Source organism: Microcaecilia unicolor, chromosome 6 (genome assembly GCF_901765095.1).
Source record: "Microcaecilia unicolor chromosome 6, aMicUni1.1, whole genome shotgun sequence".
Classification (NCBI taxonomy): Eukaryota; Metazoa; Chordata; class Amphibia; order Gymnophiona; family Siphonopidae; genus Microcaecilia; species Microcaecilia unicolor.
The window spans coordinates 296,740,023-296,762,558 of record NC_044036.1 but is presented as its reverse complement, the minus strand read 5'-3'; the positions used below and the strand labels follow the sequence as shown (position 1 = coordinate 296,762,558).

The 22,536-nt window shown below is 43.0% G+C and overlaps 1 protein-coding gene across 2 annotated transcripts in view; it reads right to left on the bottom strand.

The window, feature by feature from the left end:
• SLC25A25 (solute carrier family 25 member 25) overlaps positions 1-22,536 on the bottom strand; it is a 35,798-nt gene that overhangs the window by 2,957 nt on the left and 10,305 nt on the right. The window contains exons 1-7 of one of the 2 annotated variants that reach the window (XM_030207970.1): positions 11,630-11,885; positions 9,066-9,192; positions 7,912-7,999; positions 6,483-6,594; positions 2,593-2,751; positions 502-654; positions 296-403 (exon numbers count right to left, since the gene is read on the bottom strand). In XM_030207970.1, coding sequence (XP_030063830.1) covers positions 296-403; positions 502-654; positions 2,593-2,751; positions 6,483-6,594; positions 7,912-7,999; positions 9,066-9,192; positions 11,630-11,788 — 906 coding nt within the window. In that variant the 5' untranslated portion in view covers positions 11,789-11,885. Of the gene's footprint in view, positions 1-295; positions 404-501; positions 655-2,592; positions 2,752-6,482; positions 6,595-7,911; positions 8,000-9,065; positions 9,193-11,629; positions 11,886-22,536 lie in introns of those variants that run through there. The other variant, XM_030207969.1, reaches the window with a different exon arrangement.

The following is a 22,536-nucleotide window of genomic DNA, read 5'->3' as shown; positions in this document are numbered from 1 at the left end:
AGGGTTAAATGACTTGCCCAGAGTCACATGAGCTGCAGTGGGATCAAACCCAATTCACTAGGATCTAAGCCCACTGCACTAACCACTAGGCTACTCATCCACTGGGAGAGACTTATGGTACACACTGGCAATGAAGGCGGGAGAAGAGGAGCTGAGATGCAGAAACTAATTGGGGGAAAAGGGGGTCAGTTAAGTCTGAACTATTTTTCCTACATCAAATGTATCTCGCCCTCAAACACCAGTGCTGGCATTGTTTTCCTATCACCTTAAGCTTCAGGTCTAGTACAACACCCACCTCCATTGGATATATGCTGCTTTGTGCAATGGCTCCTGCCAGAGACCCGGCCACAAACCTCTCGTGGATTCGTAGTGTCTCTTGGTCACTGCCCATAAGCCGTTTTATCTGTTTTAGAAAAAAAGTTCATTAACCAACAATGGATCACCACCACCATGATCACCCTTACCCTCTATGAACATTTCCACTGCAATCCCTAGCCTTACCTGCTCATAAGCCATGAATTTGATGGCAGACTCTGGTGCAATTTTCAGGACATTAATGCCATTTCCACGCCAAAGTGATTTGAAGCCACCTTCTTGGATCATCTGGGTTAAGCCACCAACAATACACATCTTGTTATTGCGGGAAGCATGCACCTGAAAGTGGGGAGAGCTTTAATGAATTATAGGCCAATAAGAGATCCAAACCACCAATTCCAGACAAAGTGCATTTCTTATGTACTCTGAAAATTATGTTGAGTATTTGAGGACATTCCTTTTAAGATCTGTAGAGTGTGTAAACATGTTTTTCTGTTCTAGAGTCTAAATGTCAAAGAACAGCAGCATTATTGTCCTTTAAACAGAAAAGAATTGAATGTGGATGAAGGTAGAAAGACCATCTCCAGCATTCATTCACACCGACCTTTCCCCTATTTTGGGAAAATTCTCCACCTTGCTACAGCAGTTAAGCAATGAAGTCAGCATTTCATAACCCTCCCAACTAGTCACCTATCAGGCTAATCTGTAGATTGTGAAACCATATCACAAGCTAATTCCAAGCAAACATCACACACACTGAAAGGACATTTATTTGCACTCTGTTCTGAGGCAAATCTGAATACCCCTACATCAGCAAGAAAACCTCTCTTTTGAGTAACCAGGGAGTCCCTGTCATAAGGGAGGCTATTTTACTATGCTTTGAGGACCTGATACTCTACAATATTCTAAAACGGCTACAGGATATTATTAGCAGGTACATTTCATTGGCGATACCATCACTGCATGAAAAAACAAAACAAAAGCAGAAAACCTAAAACGCAACATATGCCCGAGTAACTCCAATGCAGGGATTTCCAAAAGCTCGCCCAATGATCCCACAGCTGATCAGAATATCCACAATCTCCAATACATTCATAATCACCATTTATATCTTAGTGTGGTACCTGAAGATAAGAGGGTGGCCAGTTTTTTTTTAAGGGTTCTACAGGTAACCAGGGAAATTACAGACAGGTGAGGTTGACTGTATGATTTTGCCAGACACAGAAGACTATTATACAGAACAAAATCACTGAATGTATACATAGGAATGGTTTAAAATAATACAAAGTCAACTCAGATATAGTCAAGAGAAATCTTTCCTCACCAAAATGTTACCTTTTTTTTTGGAAGGCATGAGTACACATGTGGATTAAGGTGACTGGCTGATACAGTGTATCAGATTTTCAGAAACCATTTAAAAGTACCCCATGAAAGACCTCTGAAGAAATTAAAAGTCATGGGAGATAGGTGGCAGTGTCCTATTGTGAATTCAGAAAACAGTAGGAATAAATGGTCAATATTCTCAATAGAGAAGGATAAAATACTGGGGTTCCCCAGGAATCTGTGCTGAGACTGCTACTTTTTAACATATTTATAAATGATCTGGAAACATGAAAAATGAGCGAGGTAATCAATTCGGTTGATAACACAAATGTTATTCAACATTAAAACACAAGAGGATTGTAAGAAACCGCAAGCGGACCTCACAAAACCAGGAGACTAGGCATCCACCTGGCAGATGAAATTTTATGTGAGAAAATACAAAGTGATGCAGGTAGGGAAGAGCAACTCAAACTAAAGCTACATGATGCAAGGCGCCACCACTCAGTCAAACTATGTCATTGTTGATACTACATTGAAATCCTCTGCTCAGTGCACAGAGTCAGCCACGAAAGCAAATAAAATGTTAGGAATTATTAGGAAAGAAACAGAAAATAAACAGATTTGTTATCAAAGAATTGTGGTAAAAGGGTTTAAAAAAAAAAAAAAAAAAAAAAAAAGGTCTGGACAAGTTCCTGGAAGAAAGTCCATAACCCATGAAAGGTTGACTAGGGGAAAAGCCACTGCTTAGTCCTATGATAAGCAGCATGAAATCTATTTTACTCTTTTGGGATCCTGCCAGCTACATGTGATCTGTATTGGCCACTGTTGGAAACAAGATACTGGGACTTGATGGACCTTTGGTCTGTGCCAGTATGGTAATTCTCATATACCTATAACAAAAATAGAACTAGCTATGGGATTATCAGATTTAGAAAATCCTGTTCTATCACATACCTGCATGAGCACCTTCAGCCTGTCCAGCGGTGCTGTGCAAGTTCGAGAGACTGCACCGGCTCCTCCACCTGCAACCAAGTGTCTCCACCACATACCAGTCTGTCTCTCTTCTACTGTGAACTCATCGGGGACAGTCAAATTCTCTCCAACATCAAATATCTGTTGATAAATGGAAGCAAGGATTTAAGATTAAAGCACAAAGGCAGACTGATGTCTAGACATTCCACTTTATGCTCCTGGGAGAAATTCTGCACACCTGCACAATTTGCTGCAATACAAGCATCAGCTTTCCAAATCAGGGGAAGATGCACTAAAAAATCGTTAGAGCCCATCCCTTACCGATTCCCTTAACGAATTGGTAAGGGAAGGGCATGCATCAAGGAATAGGAATGCAAATGAGCTGCTCGTAGTTCACTTGCATTCTCTATTCCATCGGTAAACAGTCGCCTGTGGAGCATGCACAGAGCAGCCAAGCGTTATGCTGGCTGCTCTGCGCATGCCAAGAACGTCCTTTATGGATGTGCTTCACTTTAAAAAACAAAAAAGCTTTAAAAATCTGTACCTTGGAAAGCTGCACACGCCACAGCAAGAGAGGGCTCAGCAGTTCCCCTTTCACAGGCTCCCTCCCTCCGTGTCTGATCGGGATCCAAGAAGAAGGTACAGCTCCCTCCTCCTGGTCTCTCTCAGCCAATCACAGCGCGTTTAGCTCGGCTAAACGCGTTGTGATTGGCTCAGGGACTTCCAGGTCTCAGCTGAGTGAAGCACTGCCAAAAAAGACATTTTTATTATTGCGGGGGGGGGGGGGGGGGGGGGGGGGGGGGGGTGATGATGGCCAAAATGGACGCCTATCCCCAAAAAAACCGTCTATTTTGGCCGTCATTCCCCCCCACTGCAATAATAAAAACGTCTTTTTTGGCAGTGCCCCTACGTCTTGCCCCATCCTTGGCCACCTTTAAATCTAGACTGAAAGCCCACCTCTTTAACATTGCTTTTGACTCGTAACCACTCGCCTCCACCTACCCTCCTCTCCTCCTTCCTGTACACATTAATTGATTTGATTACTTTATTTTTGTCTATTAGATTGTAAGCTCTTTGAGCAGGGACTGTCTTTCTTCTATGTTTGTGCAGCGCTGCGTACGCCTTGTAGCGCTATAAAAATGCTAAATAGTAGTAGTAGAATGACCAGCCATCCAAAAAAAACGTCCATTTTGGCCGTCATTCCCCCCTTTTTAATAATAAAAACATTTTTTTTTTTTGCAGTGCTTCACAGCTGAGAGACCAGGAAGTCTCTGAGCCAATCACAGCGCGTTTAGCTCGGCTAAACACGTTATGATTGGCTCAGAGACTTCCTGGTACCTGAGCTGAGTGAAGCACTGCCAGAAAAGACGTTTTTATTATTCCGGGGTTGAATGATGTCCAAAAAAGAGCCTACAGCATCAGAGCCGGTTTGATTTTTTTTTTTATATATAGTGTAGAACAGCCATAATGGCCGTCCATGACGAGCACTTGGCCGTTTTTGGGGCGAGGAAGAGAAGGAACGAACTTTAGTTGAAGAGCTTCCTAGTGCTGGTAGCTAGCGGTTTGAAAGATAAGTGCTCTTTCAATACCATATTTTTTGCATTATAATGTAGACCGGTTCAGTATAATTGCTAATTTAGGTGAAAATTAGTGTAATTTAGTATTATCCAACGACAGTATTTCCACACCCTAGGCATTATTCACAGGTTTAGTTGTCTGTGGATGCTTCCATGGGTGTACATGAATGCTCGAATCTGTAACTAACTGTTTGTGTGTATTTATTTATATCTGTGCTAGTTCTCTGTATTGTCTGTGACCGGGCAAGGCGATGACCATTTGAAAGATAATTCCTTAATTATGTTACTGTGATTCAATGTTTGTATGCTGCAGCTGTTGGATAACTGTCTTTCCCTTCCATCGCCAACCATATATATACATTTTTAAATTTCTATAGCACAGAACTTCCCCCAGCTCACAATCACCCTTTCCTTGACCACAGCAGCCTTCTAGAGCTCCTCCCTCCAACTGGTTGGACCCTACCCCCAATGTCTGTTTCTAGTAACCCGGAAAATAGGCAGGCCAAGCCCACTCACAACAGAGAGGACTGCAGTCCTTAACCCAGTGATAATCACCTCCTCGTCTGCCCACCAATGCTGAATGCAAAACTTTCAACCGTGGGGCTCTACAGCGCCCCACATGGTTCAAATATTTCATGCAGCACCACAGCAGCTGAGGGCGATGCAGCCTGATAATTGACAGCAAGTGAGCTATGGGTGCATGTTTGGACAAGGGTTTAACAGATCACTATGGGAATGTGTGCGCACCAGGGGCAGGGTTGGAGAAAAAGGTACAAGAGTCAACTGAGGGGGTACTAGGAACTGAACCTGGCAGGGTATCAAGTCTAGGGAGGGCACTCAACCTGAACAAGGAGAAAGCTGGGGGTGGAGGAGCAGGCATGGACAGAGAGAAGATATGAATGCACAAAATTACAGAGAGTGCAAAAACATTTTCTAAAATTTGTTGCACAGAATCCTCCCAGGCTTAACAGTTTAAATAACGAAATGAAATATATATCCAAATACTTTAAAATACAGTACAGCTAAGAAATTATTTGTAATCCATCTGTGTGTGTATTTCTGTGTGTGTATGAGTGGAGGAGTGGCCTAGTGGTTAGAGTGGTGGACTTTGGTCCTGGGGAACTGGGTTCGATTCCCACTGCAGGCACAGGCAGCTCCTTGTGACTCTGGGCGAGTCACTTAACCCCTCCATTGCCCCAGGTACAAATAAGTACCTAAGCCGCATTGAGCCTGCCATGAATGGGAAAGCGCGGGGTACAAATAAAAAAGAATAAAAAAAATATATATGTTATGTGTTCTGTGTGCACTCTGCATATAGTGTCTGTAGAAGGCAGCTATAAAAAGGCAGTTTGTGGGGGTGGGAGAATAGTCAGTTTGAAAGAAAGAATTGTATGACACATACAGAAGCTAGAATTCTCTCTTCCACAGAAATACATTTCACCACTTTTTTGGGAGGGACATTTCTTGGACCTTTACTTAGAAGGATTTCACCTCTTTAAAAGGTTTTTAAGTAATTCAAGAACCAGTACCCAATTATGTTCTGTCATACTAACACCAGAGACTGCTGCTTTTATTCACAGGCTTTCAGTAATGCATGTATGGCTGCACTCCAGAAAAACAGAAAAGACAGCATTTAACTAGCTAATACTGAACAAATCCAGCTAGCAATGAGAAACTAAGATTTCAACAGTACCTCTGCCCATTGGCATAAAAACAGAAGCAGCTTTCCCAACAGCTCGTATTACAAATTCTACTTCAAATATTCTGAACTGTCAGCAGAGACGGCACTGATGGGGGGGGAGCTCTGGACTTCCTTTGTGTGTGTGGTGGTGGGGTGGGGGGGAAGCTCCCAAGTCTGGATGAAGACAAGACAGCTTGCCGGAACACTAACACCCCTCCAACCCCACCCCGTTACTTCTGTATGCACGGACTGTTCCAACTGGCAGAGACAAACTTGTGTAGAAAAGTATAAGCAGATACAGGTACATGAAAAAGAAATGTAGCAAGGTATAACTAGAGCAGGAAATACTAGAACATCAGTTTACAATTCCTTGCAAGTACTGAAGCAGCAGGTACAAATCTAAGTCCTGCAGCAACCTAGAAAATCGATTGCTACAATCTCCATTCACTCAGTTATGCTGTATAGTGTATGTTAAACATGCAGAACGCCATCAAGGTCAAAGGTCAACTGACAAAAACAGGAGGCATAGAGGCTCCCAGTTCAGAAAATAAAGAGGCTGAAGCTTGGGGGGGGGGGGGGGGGGGAGGGACGGGTATATGCATATAGGTGCTTACAGTAGAGTGCTTCCAATAAAGAATGATTTCGGGAATGTTTTCAGCTGGATGCAACAGGTGATAGTCCCTCCACTCATTCCAGTCAATAGTCATTGTTCCATTCTTATCCATGCTGTAAAAATAAAACAGAAATGATAGTTGGAGCACTACAATACATTCATCTTACCAAACCCCCACAGTAGCATCAGCTGTGACAGACAGCACCAGTGATATCTGGATCAGACTAAAGAGTTACATGAGCACATTTGCAAACAAGGGAATGCAAACCAGGCTCAAATACTCACTGAAGAAACAGAACCCCAGAAATGGCCAGTCCATACTGAGACAACCAGACAGATGCACCAAAGAGAAAAAAAAAATAGAGAAGCAACGCTTACATGCAAAGCTCAATCTAGCAGCACTGCTGCTGGTGATAAAGAAACTGGCTACAAGCAGGCATCTTGCATACGATTACAGAAAAGGAATTGAAAAAAAAAAAAACGCCACGGTTTTACTGCACAATGCAAGTGCTATAGCTTCTGTCTCCCTAGTTCACACCACCCTCTACTTCTACAGCTATAAAAGCAAGAAGAGCTCATCCTCGTCTGCAGTAAAACCCTTCTGGAAATCTAAGTCCTTCAACAATAAAACAGCATTTCTTGGAAACATACCAAAATTCCACCAATGCCCCTTTACAGCAATCCATCCTTCAGAAAAGTAGCAATTTTGGGGGTACAAACTAAATATATTGGAAAGCAAGGGCTAATCTGATAAAATCCCATTTAGCTTTATATTCTACCATGTTCAAAAACTCTTTAGGCGACCTTTAAAATAAAGAGCCAGATTGTTTAAACACCATTAGAGTCAAGGAAATAGGTCAATGAGTATGGTGTCCTATAGGCAGAATGCTCTATGACAGTAGTCTTCACTAATTTTAATCAGCTGAAGGACTGCCGCCAAATATCTTCCCAGGCAGGATCACGATACTGCTGACCATTGTGTGTCAATGACCAGCCCACCTTCAAACTTCATTTGGGGGGGGGGGGGGTATCCTCAAGGCCGTGACTCTTTTGTCTACTGAGAAATGCCTTGTTCTTCAAGCATCCACTTTCTCCTTTCTGTTCTGAGCCTGGGTAGAGAGACTGAGTAGCAGGAGGAGGGAAAAAGAATGCTGGCCAATGAGGGCAGCTCCAGAAGTCTCGGGGGCCACCACTGGCCCCAAGGTCTGGTAATGAAGAACACTGCTCTACGACCTAGCAGCTAGGATATATTCTTGGCAGTGTGAATGAGAATGATTGGCCTTTTTCAGACATCATTTACTACCTGCACACATGCTTGTCTCAGATTCGTCCAGCACGTCATCCAGAAATAAGCCCAGTTCAACTGCTTAAAGTAAGGAGATGGCATCTCCACTCCCCATAAGTCTTCATGAGAAAGTTTTGACATTCACCTTTTGAGAATTTTTTCAGCTTGCTGTTCGGAGATGTTCACACCAAGATCCCGGAGAGACTGCATGATTTCCTGGGCATCAATGCGACCTGCAGGCGGGGGAGAGAAAAAAATTAGCTCTATTCTAGGAATACACAATACACAAGGGCATAAAGAGGAAACGTATAGTATGAGCAAACAAGTCATTTGTTATCTGAGACAGGCAAATTGAACATGGGACAAGTGGGGTGTTCTGCAAAGTAATCATTAGTTCAACAACCATAGAAAAAGTAATAAATGGGGCAGAAATATGGAAATCTGGCTCCAAAGTCATTTACATCATTAAAAGAACCCCTCTCCCCATTTTAGTTTGGGTACCTTCTATACTGCTTTCATATTACCAACAAAGCAATTGCAGTCAAGTCAATATCAAATCTCTTTATCTAATCTTTGAGCACTTCTAGTAGAAGACCCAAATACTTCAGTACAAGTACTCATATCCCTCTCCTTGTCACTCTATACACTTGCACACAATATTTTGCTGTAAAGGTGAAGGGAGAAGGCAGAGCAAGCACTCTACATGTGAGTTTCCATCTGTACAGACTTACACAGAGAAATTACTTTTCTTGTACAGCATGCAAGAAGTCAATGCTACTGCCAACACTTAACCTTTGTTTTTTTTTCTGTTGGGCCTTTGGTGGGTTGCCTCAGAACAGATGAATTAGGTTCTAGTACAGAGCTTCCCAAACTGAGTCCGGACCCCAAATGGGGGTTACAAGACCTGCTTTTGGAGTCATGACCTAGGTGGGCTCTCCACAGATACAGCATTATTCTGTACCCCGGGAGGAGGAGGAGGGGGGGGGGTCCATATGGCAATCATGGGGTCACTGGCACAAGAAGGTTGGAAAGCACTGCTCTAGTACGTGGGATGGGCTTTACTATCTCCAGGTGAATGGAAGCTTGGGCAGTGGCACCAAAATTTGTTGCCTGTGTTTTTACGTATATTATACATGCCCAGGAATGGCTGTCTAGATCAGAGGTTTTCAGCCCAGTCATTCAGGGTTTTCAGGATATCCCCATTGAATTTAATAAGGATATCCTGAAAACCCTGAATGGCTGGGTGTGCCCCGATGACTGGGTTGAAAACTCCTGGTCTATATTCTTCACATTACTTACCATCATTTTTTTTATCCAGACTCTTAAAGACCAGCCTCAGTTTCTTTTCATGATCTCGAAGATAATGAACAAATTCTTCAAAGTCAAGCTGGCCATCTAAGTCTTTGTCACCCGCTTTCACGATCTTCTATTTGGGTTAGGGGAAGAGAATAAAAAGATGGACACTCAAATTCAGCTCCTACTAATTTTTTTACAGAAAATATATTACAAGTGATGCATTTGAATAATTCATAGAGACCAAGCTCTTTAAATTTTAAGCTTGTGCTCAGCTCCAAATACTCTATAAAGTAATGTTCCTAATCTTCACTCCAGCAGCTCAAACTTTAGCACAAGATCTACCATAGCAGCAAGAATGAGTGCAAAAAGGAATCACTCAAGGAACAATACAGGGCTTCCCCGCTTTTTCCAGTACTATTCAATGTTTTCCTTTGATCCCTACGCTCACTGTTTAAACAGAAATGGCTTTCTCCACTACATCTATGCAGACAACATCTCAGTGTTAATCCCCATCCAGTCAATTTTTAGACTAGAAGTATCTAGGGTCCAAGAATGTATCAACCTATTAGAAAAATGGATGCACTTGCAAACTAAAACTCAATACCGAAAAAAAAAAAATTCTTACGTTTCCACTCAAAACCAGAACAAATCCCTAAGACGATTACCGTCAACCAAATGGACTTCACTCTTTTCTCCAACCATTAAACTCCTAGGCATTCATACTGACTGCGCTCTTACCTTGGAGGCACAAGTTAACGCCTTGGCCAAAAAAATGATTTTTCCTAATAAGTTACGTACCATCCAGATCAATATGAACACTTGGTACATGCGTTGCTAATATCGTCCCTTGACTATTGCAACAAAATATACCTGGGCTGCACAAAGACTTTATTCAAAAGACGTCAAACCATTCAAAATACGGCAATCAGACTAACCTTCAGGCTATGTCTCCCCTTTTTACATCAAGTTACACTGGCTGCTTATCGAGGTGAGTGCTTTTCAAACTGGTATGCCTCCTTTTCAAAACACAAGGACCGATCCCCAGCTACCTGCTAACTCACTTCTGTTTTGCAACCCCAACCAGAACTAGAAGACAGAATGTGGCCAACTTTTTCACTCTTTGACAAATCTCTTGCCATTCTTGTGGCCAGACTTTGGAAAAACATTGCCGGAACATTCTCTCTCTCACACCATACCTCACTTTCCAAAATACAAAAACTTTCATATTCAAGAAATATGTACTTTAATTAGATTTCTGCTTGTCACCAAAATAACCATTGTAATCTTCAGAGGAATGTTCTGATCTCTATATCCCTTAGGGTACTTGTAAACCACTTAGAACTGAAAAGGTGTTAACAAGATATAAGCCCCAAAGGTAATGTAATAAACACTGGAAGTATCTTGTCCAAAATTTAAATGATTGTAAAATACAAACTTCATGATTAGAGATTTCCTTTTCAATGAACATGGTCATCTAAAAAGTGTCATAACTGGTTTGTCAATGGTTGCCTGATCAAAATAAAAAAGGTTTTTAAGACTAGGAACGGGTTACTAAAGCACCCCTAGAAGTTGAAACCATAGATCTAGCAATAGAAAAACAGTCCACAGCACACCAAAGGCACTGCTTACTAAGCTGCTCTAGAGGTGTGTTCGCTTTTAGCGTGCACTAACCATGTAGATGCCCATATTCCTATGAGCATCTACATGGTTAGAACATGCTAACTTTTAGCATGTGCTAAAAATGCTAGCGCACCTTAGTAAACAGGGCCCCAAGTTTCTAATTTCTGTAGATCATTTCTCATGTTGTCCACTCGTTCCAAAGCTTAACTATGTACTGAATGAAACAATATTTCCTCTTATTTGTTTTAAATCTGCTAATTTGTAATTTCATGGCATGTCCCCGTACAGCACTCAATTTTTCAGTGGCTTCAACCCCATTTTGCATAGCTATGGAAAGCGCAAGACCCCTGGGTAGCACAGACTAATGGCATCCTATGGAGAGTCCACTCAAGTCACAAAATGGGATTGGAACCCACAGTTCCAGAAGCTCCACTTTAGTCTTTGTATTTTTTGAAAACAATAAATCGAGAACCTCCCATGGTATCCTGCCCCTTCACCCTTTCCAATAACACATATATTTGCTGGGTGCAACTTGAGTTCAAGTACATCCCCTCATCCTGATCTTTTTTAAGTGGGATCTTGTTATTTCGAGTTTAGATAATTTTCCCAAATCTGGGCTCAGCATGAATTAAAGCCAGGTATACAAGTTCTCTGACCAGGTGGGTTTATAGTCTAAACAGTACCGAGGCTTAGAGGTGTAGTTTAGGAATGAGGGAAATCAGAACTCACATTCCACGCTTTCTGACCCAGGGCAAGTCACTTCCTCCTCCCATTACCTCGGGTACAACTAGCAGTGATGTACTCGAATATGTAACTGGCCTTGAACTTGGACAGGAAATGGAAAGTTAGTGTAAACCCAAAGCAGGATTTGAACCCGATTCTCAGCCTGCTGTTCTAACCACCATGTGCTCCCCTAACCAGTAATTGTAAAGCGGATGTTCTCTGACCTGACGCCACTGGCGATAGGTAGATAGCTCCTTCGACGGCAGAAAAAGGCTCAGTCGGAAAATTGACTTCAACTCCGAAGGGAGTCCTTGGGACTCAAAGTATTCGACTTTGCCGTGGGAGTCATCGAGCAACGGTACAGAAAGGCAGAGACAAAGCATGGCGTTACCGGCTCCACGCACACTCGCGCAGCTTTTCCCTACTGAGCTGCTCCTGTCCTAACACCAACCACAGCTAGAGCCGGCAGCGCTAAGTTCCCAGCTGCAATTGGCAGACCAAGCCCAGCCCTTTTCCATATTAGGACGGCTTCCTTTCCATCAGCCAATGACGTTATGAAACATCAAGAGGAGCTCAGACGTCATGAAACTCTTGCTCCTTCTTCAGAAGTCGGCTCTCACCGAAGTTACACCCGCAGTGAGGTCAGGGTCAAGGTCTGCAAATGTCTGCCATACTAGAAAGGTCACTGGTCTACATACTCCCCCAAATAAATAACCGCCCTTGCCGCGTGACAGACTTGGAGAAGACAGCTTGTTCAGAGCAAAGGGCACCAAGAGATTCATATCAGGAAGCAGGTGAGCCAACGCCCCCACTACGCTACAATACCAATGTATTTCGTCATCTACATTCCATGATATTCAGATTACACCGACAGGGCAATTTGACAGCGGTTACCAAACAACACGGCGCATAAGACAGGAGATGATAAAAAAAAAAAAAAAATTCAACCGACGCCAGATCTGCGGGATCCCCGCCCGGGATCTTCCGGATCCAAGTATGACCTTAAGACTGGAGCGTCTTTGATTTGACGGTCGCTGCTGCTTACAGGACAAGATTGGTAAGGAAATAGGAAGATCCCGGGAACCTCAGCGTTAACTACATCGGCTGTCGTTCAGCAAGCAAACCTATGTGCTGCTTGTCGTTCTTTATCGTTGGTCAATGTTTTTGTTGGATAGGCAGTACCTTACAAGGTGGAAGAGAAACTACTACTACAACAACATAATTGGATACCACTAAAACAACTTCAAACATTATTGTAGCTAGTAGAAACCGAAATTATGAATTCTGTAGTTTGAGCTCATTTTTGTTCACTGTTCTATACAATTCAGATGGCCAGATTTCAATGAAAATATCCTGTGCTGATGGGTTCATCATAACTGTTGTTGTAATCTGCTTTGGGAAGCCTGGTGTTTATGACGACGATGGAATATATTGAAATTAAATGGAAGTACAATTAAACTCTCCTTTCATTGGGGCACATGGAATCTGTTTTGTAACAGTTTACCTATTAGATACACAAATGGATAATTCTGTTTTGAACATGTTTCCTGGGCAAGTGGTTTTATAAGTCCAAATAAAAATAAATATTTTGTTTCATACAGATCTCTTTTGTTTAAACATAACTACATGGGCTATGAGCTCCTTATGCAATCCTTTGGTTTCCTTATGAGCTTATCTGGTCCACAGGAGACGGTATGACTACAAAGTTGAAGCCGGTCTCCCTGCAGCAGCCATCTCCATTTGTCAAAAACAATAAAGTAGATTTGCCTTCTCTCTTATTAGGGGATGGGATGGATGGGGGTGGGGGGGGGGGGGGGAGAAGATCTAAGAGGAGTTGTGGGGGCTGGTGGAATTTCCAAGGGTCTGTGAGGGGGGGGGGGGGGGGAAGGGTTATTTTCAAAATGTATTTGTCAGTGCTCCAGAAGCTGCTTTGTTATTTCCAATGCTGTATTGTGGTTTTTATTGGAGACTAGATGCCTGTTTTTTTCTTTATGATGACAATAAAGATATTTCTCTATAAAAATACTTGCAAATGTTTATGCTTATGGGTGTGAGAAAGTTTTCTATGACAGAAATCTCATGTATTTGAAAAATTCCAATATGAACATACTAGTAAAAGAGGCCCGTTTCTGGAGCAAATGAAACGGGCGTTAGCAGGGTTTTCCTCCTCAACACCCCCCCCCCCCCTTCTCCCTCCCTCCCAACCCCTTCGTCGTTCTGACGCCATTGCTCCGCACCTCCGCCATTGCTCCGCCCTCGACGTCATCACATTTGAAGCGAGGGTGGGGCCCCGAGACGACGATTTTGGTGGCTTCACCACCACGAACCCTTCAAACCCGTTTTGATGACGGAAGTGACGTCAGTGTCCTCAGAACGTTGCGGGTGAGTTTTATTATATAAGATAAACTTGAAATCAGTAAAACAGCATTAAAAATTATTGCATCTGGTAGAAACAGCAGAAACTCTCTTTTGCATATTTTGCTCATTTTTACACACTGTTGTATACAATGCAGTAATACATGTCCAAATCTTTAAGAAAGGGCTGCAAATACCTGGATCCAGCTGCATGTATTCCCAGACAGGCTTTATACACCTGGATCCATCTCAGTTTCTTACCCCAAGGGCTGTATACACTTAGATCCAGCAGTAATGTATTTCTCATCAGAAGGGTTGCTTGCATACACCAGGATCCTGCAACATTTCACATGTGAAGGGTTGAAAACACCAGGATCCTGTAATTATTTCACGTGTGAAACCTGGATCCTATAACATTTCACATGTGAAGGGTTAAAACACCAGGATCCTGTAATTATTTCACGAGTGAAACCTGGATCCTGCAACATTTCACATGTGAAGAGTTAAAAACACCAGGATCCTGCAACATTTCACATGTGAAGGGTTCAATACACCAGGATCCTGTAATTATTTCACGAGTGAAACCTAGATCCTGCAACATCCTCCAGTCTCCTTCATAGTGCACGACAAAGGGACAAGGAGAACCCGGAAAGAGAGGAATAGAGAAACGCAGCGATGGGGTTATGACTAGTGATCGCTGCATACTATAAGCAGCAGGCAGCCATCAAAACAAAGAAGTGCAAGTCACGCCCCCTAATGTTACCTTCCTGTGGAGAGGAACCAGTCAAATTTACGGCAGCACGGGGGCTCGCCCCTTTTAAGGTGGACGAGATTGTGCGCAAATGGGAGGGTCCGTGAGAATAATCTCCAGTGTTAAATACCATCAACAGAGAAACCAAACAAAAAAAAATTTGGAGGATATATGTAAAATGTCCATATCTAAACGACTGGCATAAAAAAAAAAAATGAACTTTGAAAAGTTTTCTGATCGAATCCGGGAAGATCCCAAGGATCCCGCTGTATCCGTTTTTTACCTTTTGCCTTCAATTAAGCAAAGAATTCCTGTTCCAGGAAATAACTGATGGTAAAATACAACCATAGACATCAGTCTTGGACAAGCACTGACTCACATCTGTGCCCTTTGTTTAGGAGTGGCGGAGTGGCCTAGTGGTTAGAGCACTGGTCTTGCAATCCAGAGGTTGCCCATTCAAATCCCGCTGCTGCTCCTTGTGACCTTGGGTAAGTCACTTAACCCTCCATTGCCTCAGGTACAAACTTAGATTGTGAGCCCTCCTGGGACAGAGAAATATCCAGAGTACCTGAATGTAACTCACCTTGAGCTACTACTGAAAAAGGTGTGAGCAAAATCTAAATAAATAATAAATAAATAAATAATCTAAAAATGTAAAGCCACAGAGGCCGAAAGTATGAATTAGTCTGACTTCCTGCCACTGCAGAACCTGTATACAGACTCCTAAGATGCAACCAGATCCTTACCCCATGTCTTTTCTCAGGATTCAAGACTCAATGCACAAAGCTCGGGCACTGTAGAAACCACCACCACAAAAACACTGAGTTGGAATTGCCTGAGTATTCCTTGCACATGCCCAGTGCTCTTGTGGGCATGTCCAGCAATGATCTGACCCCTCCCTAACCTTTAAAACTTCTTTGGTGGTTTAGCCAACACCCCCCCCCCCCCCAGCTCCTTTCCCCCATCAGAACCCAGAACCAAAAAATCATTGATGTCCAGTGGACCCTCTCTCAAGCCCCCCCTTGCAACCCAGTGGTGGTTTAGTGACCCCCCACCCCTCCACGCCACTCCCCATACCTTCAACAGTTAGAGGCAGGAGGGCAGGAGCAACACCTACTCCCTCCTGCCTCTGGGCCCGCCCTTCTCAAACTGGTGGCTCCCAGCCCCTGTCCAGTGCATCCCTTAACTATCCGAAGGTATGTGGAGGAGAGGGGGTCATTAGACCACCAAGGTTGTTGGGTTGGGTGGAGCTGAAACGTAGCAAGCCTGGTTTCCTTTAAGTATTAGGCCTCAGCCACAACTTCATACAACTAGAAATGATAGACACAAACAATGATAAGGGGGAGGAACATCATCTCTATAAAATTTAAACAGGTTGGGAGGCTTCAGAGGAACAGAAAGATGGCTGAGATGAGCTATAATAGTATATAAAACAGGGTGGGAAAACTCAGTACTGGATGGACACAATATGGTCAAGTTTTCAGGATTTCTGCAATGAATGTTTGCATTTGAGAATTAATTACCTCTTCCACGACAAGCTACAAGGAGGTACAGAAGTCATTTGCATGGCATCTATTTGCACAGAATAGAGATTGCATGCAAATACATCAGATAGGTATTCACTAAGGAACTACTGAAAACCAGACTGGGTTGTGGCCCTCCAGTACTAAGTTTACCCACCCTAGTTTAAAATCACGAGTAGCGAGAACAGGTAAATAGAAAATAGCTGTTTGCCTTTTCCCAGAATACCAAGATGAAGTGATAGGGTGTTGTCGTCTAATGGTTAGGTTTAGGGCACTAAACTGACAACCAAGAAAGCCCTGTTCAAATCCTGTGGTATCGGGTACAAACTAAGCCCTCCAAGGACAGGGCAATAGTGTATCTGAATGTAACTCAACTAAAAATGGTGTGAACTAAATACAAATACATAAATAGGTGGCACATTTAAAACAAATTTAGAGAATATGTTAAGTGGAAAAATATACAAATTGTTGCAGGAAGATGTGACCAAGGCCGTTGGCTACATTTTGTAGCTCCGCCGACTGATGGGATGGACTCAATGCAGAAGACTTCCTAATATGAAAAAGGGCTGGGCTTGATTAGCCAATGACAACTGGAGAGTGCTGCCAGCTATCTGAGGCCAGCGGTAGGAGCTAGGAAGGGCCAGGCACATGGGTTAAGTCAGTAGCATCATGCTCTGCCGCTGCTCGATGACTCCCATAAGAAAAGTTGAATACTTCAAATCCCAAGAACTCCCTTCAGAGTTGAAGGGTTCTGACAAATACCTGGAGGAAAAGTTCATGCATATCTTCTGGTATGAGTAATAAGGAATGGAACTATGTCTTGGGATCCTCAAGGCCGTGTGTGACCTAGACTAGTCATCACTGGAGACAGGATGCTGGGCCGGATGGTCTGACCCAATATGCACATCTTACATCAGTGCTTATCTATCTTTTTGTGGCTGTAACTCCATGATATATCAGCCAAATAAATTATGTGACCCCCTGGAAGTACAGAGTTATGAAGCACCTATAGAGAAGCCCACCCAGGTCATAACCCCATTTGGGGTCCCAACTCATGGTTTGGGATGCTCCGTCATATGGGGCCTCTAATTTCTGGCCAACAATCCTATGCCTCATGTTCATAAGAGATCAGCATCTCATTTCCAGCCTCACAAGTCCATTATTTGGCAGAGGCATCTAAGATCTAGCACCAAAGTTTAGTAGAATACTAAGGAAATTTGTAAGCAATCAGGTTAGTCCAATAAAAAGATCATCGCCTTATTTTCTCTCTCCCCCCCCCCCCCCCCCCCCCCACACACACACACACTTTAAACAGCAGAAGCCAGGCACCACAACAATTTCTGGAAGCATTTCAGTGCAGGGGTTACAAGCTTCACATGTGCACACATCTGTAGTAACCCTGCTTAGGTTTTAGTGGTAACAGAAAATCCATGCACATGGGAGGAAATGCTGTGCTCATAAAGGACCCAATTCCAAGAGTTGCAGTTGTAAAAGGGAGGCACCACCTAAGTGGATAGCGACACAGCAACTCAAGGAAAATCATGCAGGAGGAAGACAGAGTGTTAGATGACAAAAAAAAGACAGCATCAATCCTAGGCAGGTCTTAGCAATTTTTAGCATGTTAATCTTATTCCCCCTTTCCTCTCCATACGTTACCTTTAAATGCTGAGAAGGGCCCACCACCAGTATAATACGTGACCTCCCTTTAGCCAATTTGGCCATGCCCTCCATCTGGTCACTCTGGAGCTCTGGCCCATCTGCTCCCATGTCTAAATTTGGTTGAGCTGTTTCTCCTGTTGACCCTTGGCAGGCAGCACTGGGAAAGAACTTCCCAAAAAACTGATACAGTGCCCAAAGCTTCTTCCCTGTTGAGAACTTTGCCATCATTCAACTTCCCTGCTACTAAGCATTCTCAGCAGGTGAAAGGCTTCAGTACCAGGAAGCTCAGGACCCTTCTAAGGCACACAGTCCATTCCTGCATCCTTGCTACTTTCTCAGGAAATGGGGAGAGCTGAGCATGGCAGCAGAAGTATAACACTGTCCAGTTGTGCAAGTCATACAAAGGCAAGGAATTCAGAATATGAGAAACAAGAGCCAATATCTTTCAGCCAGACCAGCAGCAGAGAAGTCCCCACTCTCTAACAGCATTAGAAAGCATTTTTTATCAGCACTGCCAATACGCATCCTGCATCAGCTGAAACCCTAAGCATTCTCACTGCAGCAAGACCTGGCCAATCACCACACGAGACATGAAAGATTATTCTTCAAACTGATCTTCATCCAATCCAAGAACAGAACAGATTTCCAGCATTCACCCAACCAGACATACAAGACTTCATCTCAGTTCTGTATTGAGAAGAAACACGAGTCCTCCTTAACCTCTGTACTCGGACCCATACAATTTAGTGGATATCCTGGCCAGCTGCAGCAAGAAATCTGCATCTCACCTATGGGCAAAACAAAATGATTTCACACTTTGGCATTCAAAGCAGCTTATACTGACTGGTATTTTGCCCTTCCCCAGACGTTTCTTCCTTCTTTGGGTTGTCAGCTTATTCAAAACTGGGGCTGAGAGCTGGTGCCATGAATATTCATTCGCAGCTGCTTGGAAAGCCCACCTCCCATTTAATAGCATCTCCCTCCCCCTCCCCCATGATGTTCAGTGCAGAGAGGAGAGTAGGGAGTCCAAGAGGTGGAACAGGTACATTTACAAAGAACAGGAAAGCACAAATCATGTGTTATGCTGATAGAGCTGGCTATTCATGTCCAGTCACATGATTCATTGTCTGGTTTTACTCTGGTCAGGAGAGCCAATCACGGGCGGCAGGGCATAACAACTGTGTATTCAAATTACTGTGCCTGGCAAGCAGAAAGAAGAGAAAGAAAATAAGGACAGATGAGAGAATGACATGAGGAAGAAAAAGAGAAAAGATCCAGGAAGAACTGCACAACAGATTTATTTATTGCATTTGTATCCCACATTTTCCCACCTATTTGCAGGCTCAATGTGTACAGAGTTTGGTTGATGAGACACAGAGGTGATATTTAGTCATAATCTGTTAACTTCCTTTCCTTGGGTTCCACCAGACCAGCCTAGACAAAAGGGTTGTTTCCCCTACCAGCCTGTGGAGATAAGATACTGAACTGTTCCAGTGACATCACTGTTATAAGGGGCAGTACAGCCTATCCTAAAACACAATGTGTCCATCTTGCCACACACCATCAAAACCACTGCAGCTTAAAATATGGAATGACTTGCACCTTGTTCAAAGTTTTTTTATGGAAGGGGAGCAAGGCTCACCAGTTTTAGATCTTTATTTTGCCTGCCATCTTTAAGGATCACAGACTGCATATAGATGACTAACCACTGAACTCCAATCCAATATGAGGCAGCTTTAATTTCACCAATAGCTAGGCTATGTTTTACATGCACCCCTGATAAAACTACCCCACCATTTAAATGTCAGCTGCTTACTAGCATCATTAAGAAAAGTTTGGTCTTAGCGTTGTAAGTCTAAAAACATTAATAAAAGAGTAACAGCTTGGCTGCCCTTAAAGGGTAATTTGGATTCTCCAGTATGACTTTCAACTAAGTCTTTTCAAGTTTGGATTAAAAAAGGCATTTATTTGCTGAAGCACTGTGTAGATGAAGAGGGGAAGCCCCCCCCCCCCCCCCTTATACCAGACTGCATGATGAATACCACATTGTAGAACAGATTGGTATATTTGCAGAAGCAATATTATGTTTCTTCACTGTCTGCAGCAGTCTTAACTGATGATGCAACTGAACTTGTGGAGGAAGTTTTCTTGTGGGTGATAGAACCCCAAAAGTGTCCTTCTATTTTAAGGTACTAAGGGTTAGATTTATCACCTTTGATCTTTCAAAAACAAGCAGATGCCTGGTCCATAGATCTATTCTAGGGAGTCCAATTTCAGCAGATTTGCTATATTGTCTAATTTGTAAACCTTTAGTAAAATTGACTTCCATGACTCAGAGAACAACAATACAAATTTCCATGTAGAACTTATGTATCTCCCCACAGAGCTTTTCTAATGGGAGTTATGCAAAGCAGTCAATGCTTAATGTACAGAGTGTGGCACATTTAGGCCACATGTTCTGGTCGTGTCCAGTTGCAGCAATTTTGGTGAGAGGTCTCTGATAAAGTTCAACAAATTTTTAGGCTGTCTTCCTTTTCAAGGAAAAAATGTTTTTGTTCGACTTATGACACAGTTGTACCTAAACAAAGTAAATTAAAACATACTTTGTTTCTCCTTGTCAGCAAAAGCATATAATGCAACATTCTCTTACAATGGTTAAGTTGGCTGAATCTGTTGTACACTGTTATGATCATGAAACACTATAAGGCTGGTTGGAACCGCCCTGTTCGTTGGAAATAAGTTTCAGCAGATTTGAGAACCACTGTGGAGTATTACGCCACACAGGGCACTCAGTTGGATTTTAAATTGTTGCTTATTTTTTTTTTTTTTTTAATTTTTAGAAGTCTTTATTGATAAATGTTACAAAACGTCTGGTACATAATACATTATGCAAATCGTGTTACAAGCCTTTTAAGTAAGCCAGAATGATCTCAACTATTCACGGTTATGCAACATAGAACACAACAACAATTCCTTTGTATATCAAAAGGAGAAAAAGAAAAGAATACAATATTCTTGTTATGTTGAAATAGCAAATAAAGTAATCAGACTTGTGATTTCAAAACTTCACTTTTCCAGTGTTTTCATTTATGTTACTAGTCTCTTCCTCTTAACCTCTCTTAACACAGGTATGCCCTTCCCACCCTCCCTCCCCATCCCTCCCACCCTTCCAGCACAACCTTAACAAAGAACTTTGGTCAAGTTATACATGAAGAAGAAAAGGGTCCCAGATCTGATGCCATCTGTCTAGTTGGTTACGCCTCTCCGCTAGAAGCCTTTCCATTTCACAGGTGTATCTCAATTTCTGGACCCATCTAGTGATAGGCGGGGTCACCGGCCGCTTCCAGTACGCGGCAATTATTACTCTTGCGGCGATTATGGCTTGTCCCACAAATTTATGCTGAGCACTGGGAAGACTCACCGCCCCCCCATGGAATAGAAAGAAAGTTGGGCTCCATGGCAATGGGCTGCCCGTCCACCGTTGTAGCCTGCTATGAATCGATCTCCAATAGGCCCTGACCTTCTTACAGGTCCACCAGATATGACCAGCTGTGCCCCTTACTCCGCAACCCCTCCAGCACAGCCCTGACAATGTGGGATAGATATGCTGTAGACGTTCAGGCGTCAAGTACCAACGGTACAATAGCTTCACAGCATTTTCCTTAAAGGGCACATGAGACGACACCCTCGTAACTGCCCGCTCCATCCTCTCCCATGTTGCCTCCTCAATTACCATACCCAGCTCCCTCTGCCAACTCTTCCTGTGGAGCGTGTAGCTCGGGGAATATCTATTAATAATGCGGTAGAGGCGAGAGATCACCCCAGCCGTAGTGGGTGGGCCGTCACAAATAAGCTCCAGCGCAGTTTGTTCCCTAGCCATGACCTCCCGAACTGCGCTTGTCTTAAGAAAGGAGGCCAGTTGAAGGTATGAGTATCTATCAGACCCCACTATCGGGAATCTTTCAAGAGCTGCAGGGTAGGACAACAGTTTCTCTCCATCGAATAGCTGACCCCACGTTCGTAGGCCCCCAGTGAACCATTTTGTGAATACTCCTTTTGTCATTCCAGGGTAAAACAATGGGTTGTAGGCTATGGGGGATAAACGGGATGTTGCTTATTTTTTTTAAGGTTCTGCAATTGACCGTCATGCTCTTGATCACTTTCGGACTTGGATACGAGTCCACCACGTCTAAATGTTTTGCTTTCTTCTAAGGGGAGGATGTGGATTAGGGTTAAAGTGTTAGAATTGAAATTTTGATGTAGTTCTGTATTGGTGTCATTATCCTAATTTCCAATAACAAAATTAAAAAAATATGAAATCAAAACTTGACACCAGGTGAGAACCAGCTACGCCCGAAAAGGTATCCCTCATACCAAAGTCTTACAGGGCAAGTACTGAATTGGTTTATCAAGCAGGGCAGGATAAACTCTTTGGTGGGCCCTGGGCAAATGAGCGCTGAACCAGCACATGGGTAAGAGGTACCCTTACACCACGCCCCCCCCATTAAAAAATAAAATTCAGCCTCCCCCACAAATTTGATAATTAAACTTATCAATTATGATCACACAAAAATCCTACAAAAATGCAGGTTAAAAGATGCAATAATGGGTTCTGACAGCCACACAAATGAAGAACCAATGCAGATTATTTTAGAATCTATTTCCTTTTAGAAAGATGTAAAATGCATCCGTTTATTAAGTTTTTGTTTAAATCATTTGTTTTTTTGCTTAGTTTTCAACAGGGAAAACGTTTTTGGGCACTGTATCACTGTATTTTTGGGAAGTTCTTTCCTGCTCCCCTGGATCCAGGACCACTAAGAGGGGGAGGGCAAAATTCCCCAGG